This window comes from Bufo bufo, chromosome 5 (genome assembly GCF_905171765.1).
Source record: "Bufo bufo chromosome 5, aBufBuf1.1, whole genome shotgun sequence".
NCBI lineage: Eukaryota > Metazoa > Chordata > Amphibia > Anura > Bufonidae > Bufo > Bufo bufo.
In genome coordinates, this window is record NC_053393.1 from 466332007 (window position 1) to 466352981 (window position 20975).

The 20975-nt window shown below is 39.8% G+C and overlaps 1 protein-coding gene across 2 annotated transcripts in view; it reads left to right on the plus strand.

Moving 5' to 3' along the window:
* LOC121002339 (solute carrier family 22 member 13-like) overlaps positions 1-14559 on the plus strand; it is a 52191-nt gene extending 37632 nt beyond the window's left edge. The window contains exons 9-10 of one of the 2 annotated variants that reach the window (XM_040433778.1): positions 49-258; positions 13820-14559. In XM_040433778.1, the coding sequence (XP_040289712.1) occupies positions 49-258; positions 13820-13976 (367 nt within the window). In that variant the 3' untranslated portion in view covers positions 13977-14559. The remainder of the gene's footprint in view (positions 1-48; positions 259-13819) is intronic. The other variant, XM_040433779.1, reaches the window with a different exon arrangement.
* Positions 14560-20975: the final 6416 nt, after the last annotated feature.

A 20975-nucleotide genomic window follows, 5' to 3' on the forward strand; every position in this document is an offset into this window, starting at 1 on the left:
ACTAAACTATTTTATTATGTTTCATGGTGAGATTTTGTCTGCTTTCAGGCAGAATGGAGTGGGACTTTGCTCTATGACAGCCCGAGTAGCTGGGATAATTTCTCCACTTATTAGTCTTTTGGATAAGTACCACCCAGCTATACCAATGGGCATTTATGGCAGTGGCCCCATTATCGGAGGTCTCCTCTGCTTCCTATTACCAGAGACGCGAAACAGGGAGCTTCAAGACCATACTCATGACGCCAATGACATTCCAAGGTAAAACTTCCAATATGTAGGAAATTAGGAATGTCTTACTAGTTATTAAATCACATTTCTGCATTGTGTTTTATTGTCCTTTTAAAGGGGCTTATCCTATAAAATGAAAACTCTTTTTACTTATCTGGAGAACTTTCTTGGCTTTCTGTGCGTGGGCAGTAGCTCACATAAGACATTCAAGCACTTGCTTGTTCCAGGATGCATTGCAATTAGTTCTTCTTAACGCTTTCCTCCTTTGCATAGAAAATAGTCCAAGGATATACTGTATATATTGTATATAACTTATCCACAATTTTCTTCTCCCATGTCTATAAAAAGATATACTGTAGCTACATATGTCTATGAAATTAGAAGTACAAATGAAAGAATGAAAGGTATCTAGGCCGTTTCACTCACTTCTCTATGAGATCACTATGTAAATACTAAGGGGAGGGGAGAATGGAAGCTACTGAGAATATTAGTCCACCACTGAATGAGATGAAGATGGACTAGATGGATAGACAGCAGGGGTCCTAACAAAGAAGAATATATATATTATATATATATATATATATATATATATATATACACACACATACATATATACAGTACAGACCAAAAGTTTGGACACACCTTCTCATTCAAAGAGTTTTCTTTATTTTCATGACTATGAAAATTGTAGATTCACACTGAAGGCATCAAAACTATAAATTAACACATGTGGAATTATATACATAACAAACAAGTGTGAAACAACTGAAAATATGTCATATTCTAGGTTCTTCAAAGTAGCCACCTTTTGCTTTGATTACTGCTTTGCACACTCTTGGCATTCTCTTGATGAGCTTCAAGAGGTAGTCCCCTGAAATGGTTTTCACTTCACAGGTGTGCCCTGTCAGGTTTAATAAGTGGGATTTCTTGCCTTATAAATGGGGTTGGGACCATCAGTTGCGTTGAGGAGAAGTCAGGTGGATACACAGCTGATAGTCCTACTGAATAGACTGTTAGAATTTGTATTATGGCAAGAAAAAAGCAGCTAAGTAAAGAAAAACAAGTGGCCATCATTACTTTAAGAAATGAAGGTCAGTCAGTCAGCCGAAAAATTGGGAAAACTTTGAAAGTAAGGGCTATTTGACCATGAAGGAGAGTGATGGGGTGCTGCGCCAGATGACCTGGCCTCCACAGTCACCGGACCTGAACCCAATTGAGATGTTTTGGGGTGAGCTGGACCGCAGAGTGAAGGCAAAAGGGCCAACAAGTGCTAAGCATCTCTGGGAACTCCTTCAAGACTGTTGGAAGACCATTTCAGGGGACTACCTCTTGAAGCTCATCAAGAGAATGCCAAGAGTGTGCAAAGCAGTAATCAAAGAAAAAGGTGGCTACTTTGAAGAACCTAGAATATGACATATTTTCAGTTGTTTCACACTTGTTTGTTATGTATATAATTCCACATGTGTTAATTCATAGTTTTGATGCCTTCAGTGTGAATCTACAATTTTCATAGTCATGAAAATAAAGAAAACTCTTTGAATGAGAAGGTGTGTTCAAACTTTTGGTCTGTACTGTATATATATATATATATATACACACAAAAATACAATGCAGCAGCACTCTGCAAACCAAATAAAGTATATAAATGTCATAGTAATAAATGTTCTGATATTAATCCTACGCTTATTTAGTAAATTTAAGATTATTTTGTACAAAATTATTTGGGCCCGTCTGCCAAACGTCAAGACGATCTCTGTAAGACGGGAACCGAACACTAAAAGCTACCTGTTATGAGCCCTACCATTTGGCAGACTGGCCCAAATAATTTTGTACAAAATATATTTGCTAAGAATCTCAAATTTACTAAATAAGCGTAGGATTAATATCAGAACATTTATTACTATGACATTTATATACTTTATTTGGTTTGCAGAGTGCTGCTGCATTGTATTTTTGTGTATATATATATATACATACAGTGGATATAACAAGTCTACACACCCCTGTTAAAATGTCAGGTTTCTGTGCTGTAAAAAAATGACACAAAGATAAATCATTTCAGAACTTTTTCCACCTTTAACCCCTAAGAACCTATTTCACCTTAAGGGCTTGGCCATTTTTTGCAAATCTGACCAGTGTCACTTTATGTGGTGATAACTTTAAAACGCTTTTACTTATCCAGGCCATTCTGAGATAGGTTTTTTTTGTCACATATTGTACTTCATAACACTGGTAAAATGGAGTAAAAAAAAATAATAATTTTTATTTATAAAAAAAATACCAAATTTACCAAATTTTTGAAAAATTAGCAAATTTCCAAGTTTCAATTTCTCTACTTCTATAATACATATTAATACCTCCAAAAATAGCTATTAGTTTACATTCCCCATATGTCTACTTTATGTTTGGATCATTTTATTTTTTGGGGACGTTAGAAGGCTTAGAAGTTTAGATGCAAATCTTGAAAATTTTCAAAAAACCACTTTTTAGGGACCAGTTCAGGTCTGAAGTCACTTTGTGAGACTTACATAATAGAAACCACCCAAAAGTGACCCCATTCTAGACCCCTCAAGGTATTCAAAACTTATTTTACAAACATTATTAACCCTTTAGATGTTCCCCAAGAGTTGATGGCAAATGGAGATGAAATTTCAGAATTTAAATTTTTTGCCAAAATTTCCATTTTAATAAATTTTTTCCACTAACAAAGCAAGGGTTAACAGCCAAACAAAACTCTATATTTATTGCCCTGACTCTGCGGTTTACAGAAACACCCGATATGTGGTTGTACACCACTCTACAGCCCCACGTCAGGGTGTAGAGGGAAAGGAACGCCATGTGGTTTATTTACACCATGTCCCATTTGAAGCCCCCTGATGCACCCCTAGAGTAGAAACTCCAAAAACGTGACCCCATTTTGGAAACTACGGGATAAGGTGGCAGTTTTTTTGGTACTATTTTAGGGTACATATGATTTTTGGTTGCTCTTTATTACACTTTTTATGAAGCAAAGTAACAAAAAATAGAAAATTCTGAAATTTCATCTCCATTTGCCATTGACTCTTGTGGAACACTTAAAGGGTTAACAAAGTTTGTAAAATCTGTTTTGAATACCTTGAGGGGTGTAGTTTCTTAAATGGGGTCACTTTTTGGAGTTTCTACTCTAGGGGTGCATCAGGAGGGCTTCAAATGGGACATGGTGTCAAAAAACAAGTCCAGCAAAAACTGCCTTCCAAAATCCATATGGCATTCCTTTCCTTCTGCGCCCTGCTGTGTGCCCGTACAGAGGTTTATGACCACATATGGGGTGTTTCTGTAAACTAAAGAATCAGGGCAATAAATATTGAGTTTTGTTTGGCTGTTAACCCTTGCTTTGTTACGGGAAAAAATGGATTAAAATGGAAAATTTGCCAAAAAATACCTGTTTTGGCACGGTTTTTATTTTTTATTATTTACAACGTTCATCTGACAGATTAGATCATGTACTATTTTTATAGAGCAGGTTGTTACGGACGCAGGGATACCTAATATGTTTACTTTTTTAAATTTATTTAAGTTTTACACAATAATATCATTTTTGAAACAAAAAAAATCATTTTAGTGTCTCCATAGTCTGAGAGCCATAGTTTTTTTATTTTTTGGGCGATTGTCTTAGTTAGGGTCTCATTTTTTGCAGGATGAGATGACTGTTTTAATGGTATGATTTTGGGGTACATACGACTTTTTTGATCACTTTTCTTACCTTTTTTTGGAAGTAAGGTGACAAAATTATGGCTTTTTTTACTCCATTTTTATTTTTTATTTTTACGTTGTTCACCTGAGGGGTTAGATCATGTGATATTTTTATAGAGCAGGTTCTTACGGACACGGCAATACCTAATATGTGTACTTTTTTTTATTTATTAAGGTTTTACACAATAATTTTCTTTTTGAAACAAAAAAAATCATTTTAGTGTCTCCATAGTCTGAGAGCCATAGTTTTTTTTTATTTTTTGGGCCATTGTCTCATGTAGGAGCTCATTTTTTGCGGGATGAGACGACGGTTTGAATGGTACTATTTTGGCATACATACGACTTTTTTGATCAATTTTATTACCTTTTTTTGGAAGTAAGGTGAGCAAAATTTCTATTTCATCATAGTTTTTATTTTTTATGGCGTTCACCGTGCGGGAAATGTAACATGACCCTTTTATAGTTTGGGTCATTACGGACATGGTGATATATAACATGTGTAGTGTATTTTATATTTTTAATCAGGGATAAATGTTTTTTTTTTTTATTTTGACATTTTTTCACTTTTAAATTTTTTTTTTTTTACCCAGACCCACTTGGTTCTTGAAGATCCAGTGGGTCCAGTGGCGTAAGGATCGCCATAGCAACCATAGCAGTGGCTATGGGGCCCTACGCCACTGGGGGCCCGTCCGGGCCGCCTTCTGTTGATTTTTTATTTTATTTTTTTACACACACACACTACAAACAGCAGCCAGGCCCGAGCCGCGGACCGCCCGCCCACTACATTAGTGTAGTGGGCGGGGCGCGAGCGGTCCGCGGCTCAGGCTTGGCTGGGGAGGGGTCAGGACTGGAGCAGGGCGCACGCAGGGCCGGGCCGACACAGAGGCTGGGGAGGTTCCGATCATCGGAAGATCCGATCATTTTCTAACCCCCAGGCGTTCCCATGGTGACGGGGATGCTTGCCTGGGGGTTAGAATATACCATCGGATCTGAGTTTTCACGCTCTCAGTGAGAGCGTGAAAACTCAAATCCGATGGTATATTCTAACCCCCAGGCATTCCCATGGTGACAGGGACGCTTGCCTGGATGTTAGAATATACAGGGCCACGCCGCTCACAGGAGCACATTTATAAACTAATTAGTAACTTGAACTTTAATCATTGACATTGCTGAATGCTGATCTCTTTACTTGCATTGGATACCTTACTTTGTCTTAGCTCCGGTAACGGTAACAGCAGGCAGTGCGGGAGGCGGCGCTCACTCACTGACATCACGCGCCTGCTCCTGTTTAGGACCGCAGGGATTAGAAACTTGCATAAGCATTAAAAACCGCAGGTCTGAATTGACCTGCGGTTTGTAGCGATCGGCAATGCGCGCGGGGGGGGGGGGTTACAGGACCCTCCTAGGCATTGTCACAGGGTGCCTGCTGAATGATTTCAACAGGCACCCTGTTCCGATCACTGCCGGACGTGCGGCAGTGATCAAAACTACACAGGACGTACTGGTACGCCCTGGGTCCTTAAGGACTCGGGAAACAGGGCGTACTGGTACGTCCTAAGTCCCTAAGGGGTTAATGTGACCTACAAACTGTACCACTCAATTAAAAAAACAAACTGAAATCTTTTAGATTTAAGAAAAAAAATAAAACTACACCTGCCATCATTCAAAGTGCCTCAGATTAACCCCAAATAAAGTTCAGCTGCTCTAGTTGGTCTTTCCTGAAATTTTCTTAGTCGCATCCCACAGCATAAGCCATGGTCCACAGCGAGCTTCCTAAACATCAGAGGGATCTCATTGTTAAAAGGTCAGGGGAAGGGTACAAAATAATTTCCAAGGCATTAGATATACCATGGAACACAGTGAAGACAGTCATCATCAAGTGTAGAAAATATGGCACAACAGTGACATTACCAAGAACTGGACGTCCCTCCAAAATTTATGAAAAGACGAGAAAAAAAACTGGTCTGGGAGGCTACCAAGAGGCCTACAGCAACATTAAACGAGCTGCTAGAATATCTGCCAAGTACTGGCTGTGTGGTACATGTGACAACAATCTCCTGTATTCTTCATATGTCTGGGCTATGGGGTAGAGTGGCAAGACGAAAGCCTTTTCTTACGAAGAAAAACATCCAAGCTAGGCTACATTTTGCAAAAACACATCTGAAGTCTCCTAAAAGCATGTCGGAAAAGTTGTTATGGTCTGATGAAACCAAGGTTGAACTTTTTGGTCATAATTCCAAAAGATATGTTTGGCGCAAAAACAACACTGCACATCACCAAAAGAACACCATACCCACAGTGAAGCGTGGTGGTGGCAGCATCATGCTTTGGGGCTGTTTTTCTTCAGCTGGAACTGGGGCCTTAGTTAAGCTAGCGGGAATTATTAACAGTTCCAAATACCAGTCAATATTGGCACAAAACCTTCAGGCTTCTACTAGAAAGCTGAACATGAAGAGGAACTTTATCTTTCAGCAAGACAACGACCCAAAGCATACATCCAAATCAACAAAGGAATGGCTTCAGCAGAAGAAGATTGAAGTTTTGGAATGGCCCAGCTAGAGCCCAGAACTAAATCCGATTGAAAATCTGTGAGGTGATCTGAAGAGGGCTGTGCACAGGAGATGCCCTCGCATTCTGACAGATTTGGAGTGTTTTTGCAAAGAAGAGTGGGCAAATCTTGCCAAGTCAAAATGTGCCATGCTGATAGACTCATACCCAAAAAGACTGAGTGCTGTAATAAAATCAAAAGGTGCTTCAACAAAGTATTAGTTTAAGGGTGTGCAAACTTAGGCAACCATATTATCATCATCTACCTAAAAGATTTCAGTTTGTTTTTCAATTGAGTCATGCAGTTTATAGGTCACATTAAAGGTGGAAAATGTTCTAAAATGATTTATCTTTGTCTCATTTTTTTTTTACATCACAGAAACCTGACATTTTAAACAGGGTTGTGTAGACTTTTTATATCCACTGTATATATAGCATGTATATTGCAATAATAGTTTTCGTAGGATAATTCATTTAAGCATGTTGAACATGAATACTAAGACATTTTTCAAATTAGTGATTAATTTACTTAAATATATGTAAAATTTATATATAAATAAAAGCATTTCATTCTATCCTAATTAATAAAATTGTTAATATAGTTACCTTTCAAATTACTCATGATTCTTGCTGTTACTGCTTGGGTCTCCTGTCACATGTGATGGTGTGTTTTTCATAGATGTCCATATGGCATGTCACTTGAGTTGGACATCCATTCACTGTGGTTGATACATCACTGTGTTGCACTGTGATTTATTGGCCTACTCATCGGACGATCATCATGCACACATGTAAACTAATGGGGCAGGAAGGAACCCAAACAGCAGTAGCAGGGGAACATTGAGGATTTGGGAAGGAAAGTACACTGCTCAAAAAAATAAAGGGAACACAAAAATAACACATTCTAGATCTGAGTTAATTAAATATTCTTCTGAAATACTTTGTTCTTTACATAGTTGAATGTGCTGACAACAAAATCACACAAAAATAAAAAAATGGAAATCAAATTTTTCACCTCATGGAGGTCTGGATTTGGAGTCACACTCAAAATGAAAGTGGAAAAACACACTACAGGCTGATCCAACTTTGATGTAATGTCCTTAAAACAAGTCAAAATGAGGCTCAGTAGTGTGTGTGGCCTCCACGTGCCTGTATGACCTCCCTACAACGCCTGTGCATGCTCCTGATGAGGTGGCGGACGGTCTCCTGAGGGATCTCCTCCCAGACCTGGACTAAAGCATCTGCCAACTCCTGGACAGTCTGTGGTGCAATGTGACGTTGGTGGATAGAGCGAGACATGATGTCCCAGATGTGCTCAATTGGATTCAGGTCTGGGGAATGGGCGGGCCAGTCCATAGCATCAATGCCTTCGTCTTGCAGGAACTGCTGACACACTCCAGCCACATGAGGTCTGGCATTGTCGTGCATTAGGAGGAACCCAGGGCCAACCGCACCAGCATATGGTCTCACAAGGGGTCTGAGGATCTCATCTCGGGAACCTAATGGCAGTCAGGCTACCTCTGGCAAGCACATGGAGGGCTGCGTGGCCCTCCAAAGAAATGCCACCCCACACCATTACTGACCCAATGCCAAACCGGTCATGCTGGAGGATGTTGCAGGCAGCAGAACGTTCTCCACGGCGTCTCCAGACTCTGTCAGGTCTGTCACATGTGCTCAGTGTGAACCTGCTTTCATCTGTGAAGAGCACAGGGCGCCAGTGGCGAATTTGCCAATCTTGGTGTTCTCTGGCAAATGCCAAACGTCCTGCACGGTGTTGGGCTGTAAGCACAACCCCCACCTGTGGACGTCGGGCCCTAATATCACCCTCATGGAGTCTGTTTCTGACCATTTGAGCAGACACATGCACATTTGTGGCCTGCTGGAGGTCATTTTGCAGGGCTCTGACAGTGCTCCTCCTGTTCCTCCTTGCACAAAGGCAGAGGTAGCGGTCCTGCTGCTGGGTTGTTGCCCACGTCTCCTGATGTACTGGCCTGTCTCCTGGTAGCGCCTCTATGCTCTGGACACTACGCTGACAGACACAGCAAACCTTCTTGCCACAGCTCGCATTGATGTGCCATCCTGGATAAGCTGCACTACCTGAGCCACTTGTGTGGGTTGTAGACTCCGTCTCATGCTACCACTAGAGTGAAAGCACCGCCAGCATTCAAAAGTGACCAAAACATCAGCCAGGAAGCATAGGAACTGAGAAGTAGTCTGTGGTTACCACCTGCAGAACCACTCCTTTATTGGGAGTGTCTTGCTAATTGCCTATAATTTCCACCTGTTGTCTATCCCATTTGCACAACAGTATGTGAAATTGATTGTCACTCAGTGTTGCTTCCTAAGTGGACAGTTTGATTTCACAGAAGTGTGATTGACTTGGAGTTACATTGTGTTGTTTAAGTGTTCCCTTTATTTTTTTGAGCAGTGTATTTTGAAGGTAATTAAATGAGGTGGCTCTACCTACAGGTAGGATGGGAAGGTGCTCAATATCTAAAAGGTGTTAACTCCAAACACCAAAAAATGATTAGATAATAGCAGCTTGTGATATGGCACTTATATATCTGAGGAGTCAGCTTCAACAATTATTAATTTATTATTAATTCATATATCATAACAATAAGTAATAAAAACCATGAATTTCATCCATAAAAAACATACAATAAAATAATATATTATAACACCACTAAAATAACGTAATTAGGAATATATAATTTAAAATAGGACTAAATAGTATCCACCATGATTACCAGGTTTTGTGTTGCAAATGTCGCATACTATTGCATCTCCATCGATTAATCAGCTTCACATAGGGTTAAGTTCAAATAGTCAATTTGAATGATAAGTATAGGATATAGCCGAACCATATGTTTGAAAGGTTCATGTTGTCATTATCATCTCTGTATAAGGTATAGTTCACAGATGCTTAACAGTGGGGGAATTGAGCTCTAGGTGGCGTCCCACCTGTTTAGAGCTATATTATTCCCTTACCTCCGAATCAGTGTGCGGCTTGCTCCTCTGAACTCTGCCGCTTCAGCATCCCTCGTGCTCCAATCCTGGCTTGCTCCAGTCACGTGAGAGTGAATTTGCCAGACTCCAAGTGTTCTATGGAGCAGTTGTTCACGAGGGGACGGATCAGTTTCTTAATCAGCAGGCAGCAAATAGGTAAGCGATCTTCAGCGTACGCAGAGACAATGGTGTTGCAAAGTCCAGATTCCTCGCAGACGTGTTTCGAAGTCCTATAGGTGACTGACTTCTTTCTCAGTGGTAACCTGGCACATATCGCAACACCTTTTTTATACCCTATTTCCTAATTGAATCCAGTTGTAAGCAAGTCCTGACCTGGATCATACCGATTGCTGCAACAGAATCCCGGCCCGTATTGTGATCAAAAGGACAATCTGATTATAAAGTAATTGATGTTCAAATACAGTTATTTAAACTTATTGTGTCTCTTTATATCATATAGATATCATATAGGTATATTGTAAGTATAATTCATTAGTCTCTTACTTCCAAATTCATAAAACGCTGATTGCGATAATGATGCGGTTTCTATTTGTTCTTTTCCCCATCAATGCGTTTTTTCCTTTATTACTGCTAAAATATATTTATTAACAATTGGAATAAAGAGTTTTGGAGTAGCTCTATTCTTTTCTAATCTATACTCTTCTTTCTCTTTTTCTGTATCCTATAAACATTTATAAAAGGATCTAAAATCAATATAAAAGATATATGGCGCCTTGGTGGGGGGCATCCATCTCTGATTTAACCACAACCTCATGTTTATCATGTCTTCTATATGTTCTTTTACATTTTTATCTTTATATTTTTCATATATCTTTTATATTGATTTTAGATCCTTTTATAAATGTTTATAGGATACAGAAAAAGTGAAAGAAGAGTATAGAGTAGAAAAGAATAGAGCTTCTCCAAAACTCTTTATTCCAATTGTTAATAAATATATTTTAGCAGTAATAAAGGAAAAAACGCATTGATGGGAAAAAAACGCATAGAAACCGCATCATTATCGCAATCAGCGTTTTATGAATTTGGAAGTAAGAGACTAATGAATTATATTTACAATATATCTATATGATATAAAGAGACACAATAAGTTTAAATAACTGTATTTGAACATCAATTACTTTATAATCAGATTGTCCTTTTGATCACAATCCGGGCCAGGATTCTGTTGCAGCCATCGGTATGATCCAGGTCAGGACTTGGTTACAACTGTATTCTATTAGGAAATAGGGTATAAAAAAGGTGTTGCGATATGTGCCAGGTTACCACTGAGGAAGAAGTCAGTCACCTATAGGACTTCGAAACGCGTCTGCGAGGAATCTGCAACACCATTGTCTCTGCGTACGCTGAAGATCGCTTACCTATTTGCTGCCTGCTGATTAAGAAACTGATCCGTCCCCTCGTGAACAACTGCTCCATAGAACACTTGGAGTCTGGCAAATTCACTCTCACATGACTGGAGCAAGCCAGGATAGGAGCACAAGGGATGCTGAAGCGGCAGAGTTCAGAGGAGCAAGCCGCACACTGATTCGGAGGTAAGGGAATAATATAGCTCTAAACAGGTGGGACGCACCTAGAGCTCAATTCCCCCACTGTTAAGCATCTGTGAACTATACCTTATACAGAGATAATAATGACAACATGAACCTTTCAAACATATGGTGCGGCTATATCCTATACTTATCATTCAAATTGACTGTTTGAACTTAACCCTATGTGAAGCTGATTAATCGATGGAGATGCAATAGTATGCAACATTTGCAACACAAAACCTGGTAATCATGGTGAATACTATTTAGTCCTAGTTTAAATTATATATTCCTAATTATGCTATTTTAGTGGTGTTATAATATACAGGGAGTGCAGAATTATTAGGCAAGTTGTATTTTTGAGGATTCATTTTATTATTGAACAACAACCATGTTCTCAATGAACCCAAAAAACTCATTAATATCAAAGCTGAATATTTTTGGAAGTAGTTTTTAGTTTGTTTTTAGTTTTAGCTATTTTAGGGGGATATCTGTGTGTGCAGGTGACTATTACTGTGCATAATTATTAGGCAACTTAACAAAAAACAAATATATGCCCATTTCAATTATTTATTTTTACCAGTGAAACCAATATAACATCTCAACATTCACAAATATACATTTCTGACATTCAAAAACAAAACAAAAACAAATCAGTGACCAATATAGCCACCTTTCTTTGCAAGGACACTCAAAAGCCTGCCATCCATGGATTCTGTCAGTGTTTTGATCTGTTCACCATCAACATTGCGTGCAGCAGCAACCACAGCCTCCCAGACACTGTTCAGAGAGGTGTACTGTTTTCCCTCCTTGTAAATCTCACATTTGATGATGGACCACAGGTTCTCAATGGGGTTCAGATCAGGTGAACAAGGAGGCCATGTCATTAGATTTTCTTCTTTTATACCCTTTCTTGCCAGCCACGCTGTGGAGTACTTGGACGCGTGTGATGGAGCATTGTCCTGCATGAAAATCATGTTTTTCTTGAAGGATGCAGACTTCTTCCTGTACCACTGCTTGAAGAAGGTGTCTTCCAGAAACTGGCAGTAGGACTGGGAGTTGAGCTTGGCTCCATCCTCAACCCAAAAAGGCCCCACAAGCTCATCTTTGATGATAGCAGCCCAAACCAGTACTCCACCTCCACCTTGCTGGCGTCTGAGTCGGACTGGAGCTCTCTGCCCTTTACCAATCCAGCCACGGGCCCATCCATCTGGCCCATCAAGACTCACTCTCATTTCATCAGTCCATAAAACCTTAGAAAAATCAGTCTTGAGATATTTATTGGCCCAGTCTTGACGTTTCAGCTTGTGTGTCTTGTTCAGTGGTGGTCGTCTTTCAGCCTTTCTTACCTTGGCCATGTCTCTGAGTATTGCACACCTTGTGCTTTTGGGCACTCCAGTGATGTTGCAGCTCTGAAATATGGCCAAACTGGTGGCAAGTGGCATCTTGGCAGCTGCACGCTTGACTTTTCTCAGTTCATGGGCAGTTATTTTTCGCCTTGGTTTTTCCACACGCTTCTTGCGACCCTGTTGACTATTTTGAATGAAACGCTTGATTGTTCGATGATCACGCTTCAGAAGCTTTGCAATTTTAAGAGTGCTGCATCCCTCTGCAAGATATCTCACTATTTTTTACTTTTCTGAGCCTGTCAAGTCCTTCTTTTGACCCATTTTGCCAAAGGAAAGGAAGTTGCCTAATAATTATGCACACCTAATATAGGGTGTTGATGTCATTAGACCACACCCCTTCTCATTACAGAGATGCACATCACCTAATATGCTTAATTGGTAGTAGGCTTTCGAGCCTATACAGCTTGGAGTAAGACAACATGCATAAAGAGGATGATGTGGTCAAAATACTCATTTGCCTAATAATTCTGCACGCAGTGTAATATTTTATTGTATGTTTTTTATGGATGAAATTCATGGTTTTTATCACTTATTGTTATGATGTATGAAGTAATAATAAATTCATAATTGTTGAAGCCGACTCCTTAGATATATGAGTGCCATATCACAAGCTACTATTATCTGAAAGTATTTTGAAGCCTTCATTATTTTAGCATTTTGACAAGAATTGATTTCTTTTATTCTCCCCTGAATAAACCCATTACAACTTAAAGGGTAACTGTCATATTTTTTTTTTAATGTAATATGATTGGTCTTACTAAGTTTACCTTAGTTCCCTAGTTAATACTTTTGTATAGGTATTGAATTACCTAATAATTGCAGCATGTTCTTTCCTCTCCCAGGCATTTCAGTGGTTCGGCTAAAACTGAGTTGCTAGGTGTCCTCCGTCTCCTATCTTCTATATACAGAATACGGAGGACATAGTAGTGGGCAGTCTCGAACGCTGTGTGCACGCTCCCGTCGGGCCGGGATAGTGCCGATATTCGCAATAATAATTTGCGATTGGAATATTCACGATCAACTACTCAGGAGGAAGAGGGCATGTTTAAGTCTGGAGAAAGCCGATTGGTTGGGGTGAGGCTGCGCGTTCCCGAGATGAGCCAAATGAATTCTGGGTAGTTAGGGAGGGAGGTCTTAGCCTCAGGGTAAGGGCATCAGCGGCCATCTTGTGAAGATAGTCAGAAAGAAGTCTTGTGAGGAGCAGTTGCTGTGGAAGGAATCTTACTAAACAAGTAGTATGTGAACACAATAATTAGTGATTATGGATTATCACCACAGCACCAACAACATATATGAAAATTTAATTTGAGTAAAAATATGACAGTTATCCTTTAATGGTCAGCCAAGTAATTTTTGTTTTTCAGATCTCATAACCTTCCAAAAGATCAGCTCATACATGAAATTCAACAAGAGCAAGAAGTGGATCCTGCACAACAGCAAAAAAGGACTCGTTTATAATATTTTTTCTACAATTTTTAAATTACATATTCACAGCATTTGGTGATAAAATGTTGGATTGCTGAGGGTCTAAACACTGTAACTTCTAGTGATCCTGAAAATGAGATGGAGTGATAGTGCACAAGTTGGTACAGCTCTCCATTCATTTCTATGGGACTGATGGAGCACTGTATACGTCACTCCCATATACATTAATAGAGTCGTGGACTGACATGAACTTCCACTCCATTCAAGACAACTCAAGGACTTCTTGCTCTGAGTATTGCTGAGGGTCCCAACAGTTGGACCCCCAGCAATATGAAATAGGTGTGGGATAACTCCTTTAATCGTCAAAGTTTACTTTGGGTCTACTTGAAGAACGGAATCCTAATTTTGATCTTGTCGTCATCATGATAATACAGCAATGTTATGATACTGTATTGATTTATTCATAAAGAACTGTAATATTAAGACCATTGGAACTGTTTACACCGTTTTAAAATACGCGGGAGATCATTATCTGCATCTAGACCTGTGAAGTTAATGGGGTTTTCAGGGTTCACAATATTGATGGTCAATCCTCAGGATTGACCACCATTATCAGATCTGTGGGGAACTGACACTTCACACCATTAGTTTACATACAATCTAATATATATATTGTAAAGGATCGTCTCTTATCTGGGGGTCATTCTCACAGACTTCGCCACGGACACCAGGTTGAAGTCCAAACGATGCTTCTACTGTATTTTGAAGCACATCAACACAAAAACAGCAACCAAAACATAAATCCTCAGCCGTCTGGCCACTGACTAAACAGTTTTTTCCCTCTCTATCGGGATCTGGGTCTACCACCCAGCTTCCCAAAACACATCACAGTGCTTACCCCCACACAGGGTTAGAGGGTCCCGACTCCCACAGGCCTTGACACAGCCTGCTCCTTTCCAGACTGGGAGAGCCCTGAATGAGGAGCTCAGCCTAGATTTATTCGGGCTCCTCAGCTGGCTGCTAATTAACCCCATTACCAGGCTAGCTGCTGCAGACAATGGGAAAACAAAATCACAGAAATATAGTGGCAAATATGGGGGAGCTGCTCAAACCCCAAACACTGTAGCGTGTTTTTCATTGGGGGAGCAGTCCCACCGCATGTGGACCGCAGCAAACGACTATCCCCAGCAAAAAAAATGCGTACAATGGAGGATGCCGGCGCGGTCCACATGCACCACAAAGGCATCCTACACAAAATGGAGCATTGTGCGGATGAAAATATAATTATATAAATCACAGAAAAAAATGCACCAAACGGATATGCCACTGACTATACTAGCTAGTCATACAAGCAGATATTAAAAGCTGAGACTTTTGCCAATATATTCCTGTCAGGAACACATCGGAGCCCATCATGAATCGGATTTCATCACCTTCAGACCTTGTTCACACCATAGATAGCTTAGTGGTAGGACCCTTGCCATGCTGAGAGACCGTGACGTGGTGCATGATGGGCTCCGATGTGTTCCTGACAGAAATATATTGGCAAAAGTCTCAGCTTTTAATATCTGCTTGTATGACTAGCTAGTATAGTCAGTGGCATATCCGTTTGGTGCATTTTTTTCTGTGATTTATATAATTATATTTTCATCCGCACAATGCTCCGTTTTGTGTAGGATGCCTTTGTGGTGCATGTGGACCGCGCCGGCATCCTCCATTGTACGCATTTTTTTGCTGGGGATAGTCGTTTGCTGCGGTCCACATGCGGTGGGACTGCTCCCCCAATGAAAAACACGCTACAGTGTTTGGGGTTTGAGCAGCTCCCCCATATTTGCCACTATATTTCTGTGATTTTGTTTTATATGTATTGAATGTGCCTTTACCTGGCATTTAAACATTCTTTTGCACCTGGTAACCTCCATCACACGGTCTGATATGGGTGTGGCTTACAGTCTTGCTTTGTTCACATTGCATTAGTTGTCCTGCTATGCGGTTGTGTGGAAGCTTGGCTGTGAGCTGGATTTCATCACCTTCAGACCTTGTTCACACCATAGTTAGCGTAGTGGTAGGACCCTAGACAATGGGAAAACCCTATTTTCCCAGGCTTTCTTGTTGTTACCCAGCTTGCTCTGGGTGAGATACACCACTTGAATGGCCTTCCTATGGCCTTCTGGCAGCTCCACTCTCACAATATATATATATATATATATATATATATATATATATATATATATTAAAGCAAACAGATGCACTCTTCAAGATCCTAGGTGCAAATCCTAGATGAATCCTGGACTAGGATCCCCAAGCAATAAAATAAAGAGTAGTAGGCAGCACTCTGGTATGAAAAAGAAAAAGTGGACTTCTTTATTCACCCATGCAACGTTTTAGCCTCGTCTCAATGGAGGCTTTGTCAGCCTTTGTGACAAAGGCTCCATTGAGACGAGCTGAAACTTGCATCGGTAAATAAAGAAGTCCACTTTTTCTTTTTCATACCGGAGTGCTGCCTACTACTCTTTAATATACACTCACCTAAAGAATTATTAGGAACACCATACTAATACGGTGTTGGACCCCCTTTTGCCTTCAGAACTGCCTTAATTCTACGTGGCATTGATTCAACAAGGTGCTGATAGCATTCTTTAGAAATGTTGGCCCATATTGATAGGATAGCATCTTGCAGTTGATGGAGATTTGAGGGATGCACATCCAGGGCACAAAGCTCCCGTTCCACCACATCCCAAAGATGCTCTATTGGGTTGAGATCTGGTGACTGTGGGGGCCATTTTAGTACAGTGAACTCATTGTCATGTTCAAGAAACCCATTTGAAATGATTCGAGCTTTGTGACATGGTGCATTATCCTGCTGGAAGTAGCCATCAGAGGATGGATACATGTTCTCATTCTATTTACGCCAAATTCGGACTCTACCATTTGAATGTCTCAACAGAAATCGAGACTCATCAGACCAGGCAACATTTTTCCAGTCTTCAACAGTCCAATTTTGGTGAGCTCGTGCAAATTGTAGCCTCTTTTTCCTATTTGTAGTGGAGATGAGTGGTACCCGGTGGGGTCTTCTGCTGTTGTAGCCTATCCGCCTCAAGGTTGTACGTGTTGTGGCTTCACAAATGCTTTGCTGCATACCTCGGTTGTAACGAGTGGTTATTTCAGTCAACGTTGCTCTTCTATCAGCTTGAATCAGTCGGCCGATTCTCCTCTGACCTCTAGCATCCACAAGGCATTTTTGCCCACAGGACTGCCGCATACTGGATGTTTTTCCCTTTTCACACCATTCTTTGTAAACCCTAGAAATGATTGTGCGTGAAAATCCCAGTAACTGAGCAGATTGTGAAATCTGGCACCAACAACCATGTCACGCTCAAAATTGCCTTTCTTTCCCATTCTGACATTCAGTTTGGAGTTCAGGAGATTGTCTTGACCAGGACCACACCCCTAAATGCATTGAAGCAACTGCCATGTGATTGGTTGACTAGATAATTGCATTAATAAGAAATAGAACAGGTGTTCCTAATAATTCTTTAGGTGAGTGTGTATATATATATATATATATATTAAAAACAAGAATGGTTCTGCGCTGACTACCAACATTTGTCAACTCAGCCCAACACCTAGTGAATGTCTATTACATACAATCCCAAACTCGGTGCAATATACAACTCCCAACTGCACCTGCAGGGTAGAACATAAGCTCCTGACTGTCAACTGTGGATATCATAAAAGTACTATATTCGTCTGCTCACCTATTACCTGCATGTACTTCGGATCTACATTCTCTCTTAGTAGCTTGTTCTTTGGTAAGCTTCTTGGTTCACTTGATAGGAAAAAAGAGGGTGGTCGGTGATTAAAACAGCCAATTGGAGTGTGCCCTTGCCAGTGGCACCACTCCATACATCAAAAACAGCACTCTGCTCAGTCACTATTGGCTACAAAGACCAAAACAGTAACAAAATAGTACTTTAATAATATCCACTGATACCAGGAGCTGATGTTCTACCCTGCAGGTGCAGTTGGGAGTTGTATATTGCACAGAGTTTGGTATGGTATTCAAAAACAATTGTGTTCAAATATCAAATCAAGTATTCCTCTCTATAGAGTAGTCTCACACCAGTTTCCTCTTCTGATGGGCTGATTAACCCATTCAAAGCCAAAAATACTAACTTTTTGAAGACTAAATATTTCAAACAGCCTTTGTGGAGGTCAACAAAGTTCTTAGCTGCACTACAAGCATTGATGAGCTTAGTTTCTATGTTGAATATGTGTTCAGCAATCCTACACAGAGGCGCAATGTATGATTATAGATACCGGTAATATGTATTAGCTTTCAAAGTATTACAAAACCACTCTTCTCAATATGATAAGGGGATAAGAGGTAAGTGGTCCGTATTGCATGTACAGTAGATGACCGAGGAGAACATTTTTTGCTTCAGTTATTATTTAACCCATAATAAAAGGCCACAGCCTTGCTGTATTGAGAATATAGATTTTCTATATTTACAAAGCTAATACATATTGCTGGTTTATTCAGAGGTACATTATATGATTATTAAGACACTAGTAATATGTATAAGCTTATAGACAAGAGTATAGACAACCTCTATTCTCAATATAGTAAGGCTATAACCTTTTATTATGGGTAAAAAGAGTATTCTGGTTAGATTAAGTTATCCTCTATCCACAGGAAGGGGATAACTATTAGATCAAAGGGGGTCCTAGCACTAGGACCCCCACTGATCACAAGTAAGTGGGGCTTTGTACCCCCTGCAGCCCCTCTGAAATGAACAGAGCAGCTGGTCGCACATGCATGTGGCTGCCCTATTCATTTCTATGGGAGTTCTGGAGATAACCAAGTACAGCGCTCAGCTATTTCTGGCTGCTACATTCATTTCAGAGGGCTGCGGAGGGTATGCAGTGCCCATTATCGTGGCTGGTGGGAGTCCCAGCACTAGGACCCCCACCGATCTAATAGTTATCCCTATCCAAAGGATAGGAGATAACCAAATCTAACTGGAATACCCATTTAATTGAGAGATAAAAAAAACTGGAGGAAAAGATCTAGAAGCCTCTCCTGGGACACCTACACACAAGGATAACCACCTACCTCCAAGCTATAGCCTTATCATATTGGGAAGAGTGATTTTCTATACTTAGAAAGATAATATATATTACTGGTGTCTTCATAATCATACATTGTGTCTGTGAATAAACCCATAATATGTATTTTCTAAGCATACAAAACCGCTATTCTCAACATGGTAAGGCTAAAGTATATGATGTGTACAGGCTAGAACACAGCTCGACACATCTCGGCCCTCAGCATGTCTAACCCTGTCAATCAAGAGGAGGGGGAAGTGTGCACAGTACAGGGGTGTTACAAAAGCAGTGCTCCAAAGATTCAGCCCTGACCCTGGTGCTCTAATGTGCTCATTTACATATAAATAAAAACACAGATATCTCTGTAGCTTTTTACAGACAAAAGAAAGGTATTGTTTTAATCAGCATGATGAACCCTACCAAGAGTTATGCCTGGTTTAATATGGTTGATCATGCTGACAGACACTCTAGAAAATTTTCTGAGAAAGCCAAGTTTTGCCAAAAGGGTCTTTATGTTTATGCACCCTGATTTTAGTATTTCTGCTAGTGTTGCACCCTGATTTAATACTGATAAATAGTTTTGAATGATGTTCTTACGGTAATTTGTTTATATTAATGGCTGTACGATATAGAAAAATTTACACATCTGTCGGTGAGTGTATTTCTGGGAGTAGTTTTATTGGGAAAGAAAACCAATTGAAGTGTGTTATCACTAGCAGGGATGAGTAAAAGATTCTAAACTAATCAAATTTGTAAGAATTTCCAAACAATCTTGAGTTCCATTGAATCTAAAGTTTTGCGATTCGTCCTGCACGAATCAATCAAAATGTTGTTCGTCCTTTTACTGTACATATCAGAAAACAGGAGAGATAAAAAGATGAAGAATGGTCACATAACACCGTCCCAACAGATTTGCCCATATTGCCCATAATAGCTGAATAGAAGATAAAAATGTTTTTTCAGCTTTGAATGGGTTAGTAAACCCATAAGAGAAAGAAACTGAAGAAAGAAATTACATTATAGGATGCTGGATATGGAAATTGGACAAAAGATTTCCGACTGTCTCAATTTTAAAAATCATTTGATGTATATTTTTCAATTGGTTGTATGTAAAATGTTGGTATAGATGCTAGTACATTGTTTAATTCACTATTCTGCACACTCTAGTGATAACATGGCAACGCGACTGGTTTAAGTCTGTTTTTTCAATACTTTGCTGATGTTACCTTATGCTATAATTAATGTGTAACTGTCATTCTATATTTTTTTTGTAATCTGTAGGGGGAGGGAAACTGACCATTTTTGTAATATACTTAAATTACTGAAATTGTAGATTTCTATTAGAAAAATAGTCGTAAAGTGACCCATTTTGACCTTTAGCAACACCCCATGTCTACTGTTTACATAACACAGTCAATGTTAAGCAAAAATGAGGAAAATTGGTGTCCACCTCATGGGGTTATATGCCTTCCTTTGGATCAACTTGCAGGCTAGCAGGCTGAACTGGATGGACTTATATCTTATTTCAGCCTTATAAACTGTGGGGGTCATTTATTAAGACCGGTGTTTTAGACGCTGTTCTTAATAACCCCCTATAGCAGTGGATCTGCCGAAGTTATGAAGAGGTGCAAGCCCCCACATAACTTATAAGTATCTAGCTCCAGTCTAAAGGTTAAGACAGTTTCCTTGCTGGCTTACATTTAGACCATTTTCTATGCCTAAAACAGGCATAGAAAATGATGAATGAGATTTGCCTGCCCCTACACATTACAAAAAAAAAATCAGAATGACACACTTTAAGAAATAAACCTTGGAAATGCTGATGCTGGACTTTACTTCTGAAGTTTGAAAGATCCTACCAACACTCCATTATATATAGAACTATCCTGTGTGTACCAAGCCATATGGGAAAACTTTGGTAAGCACCATCTTGGTTGTATTTGAAATAATTTTTTATTAAAACTACTTT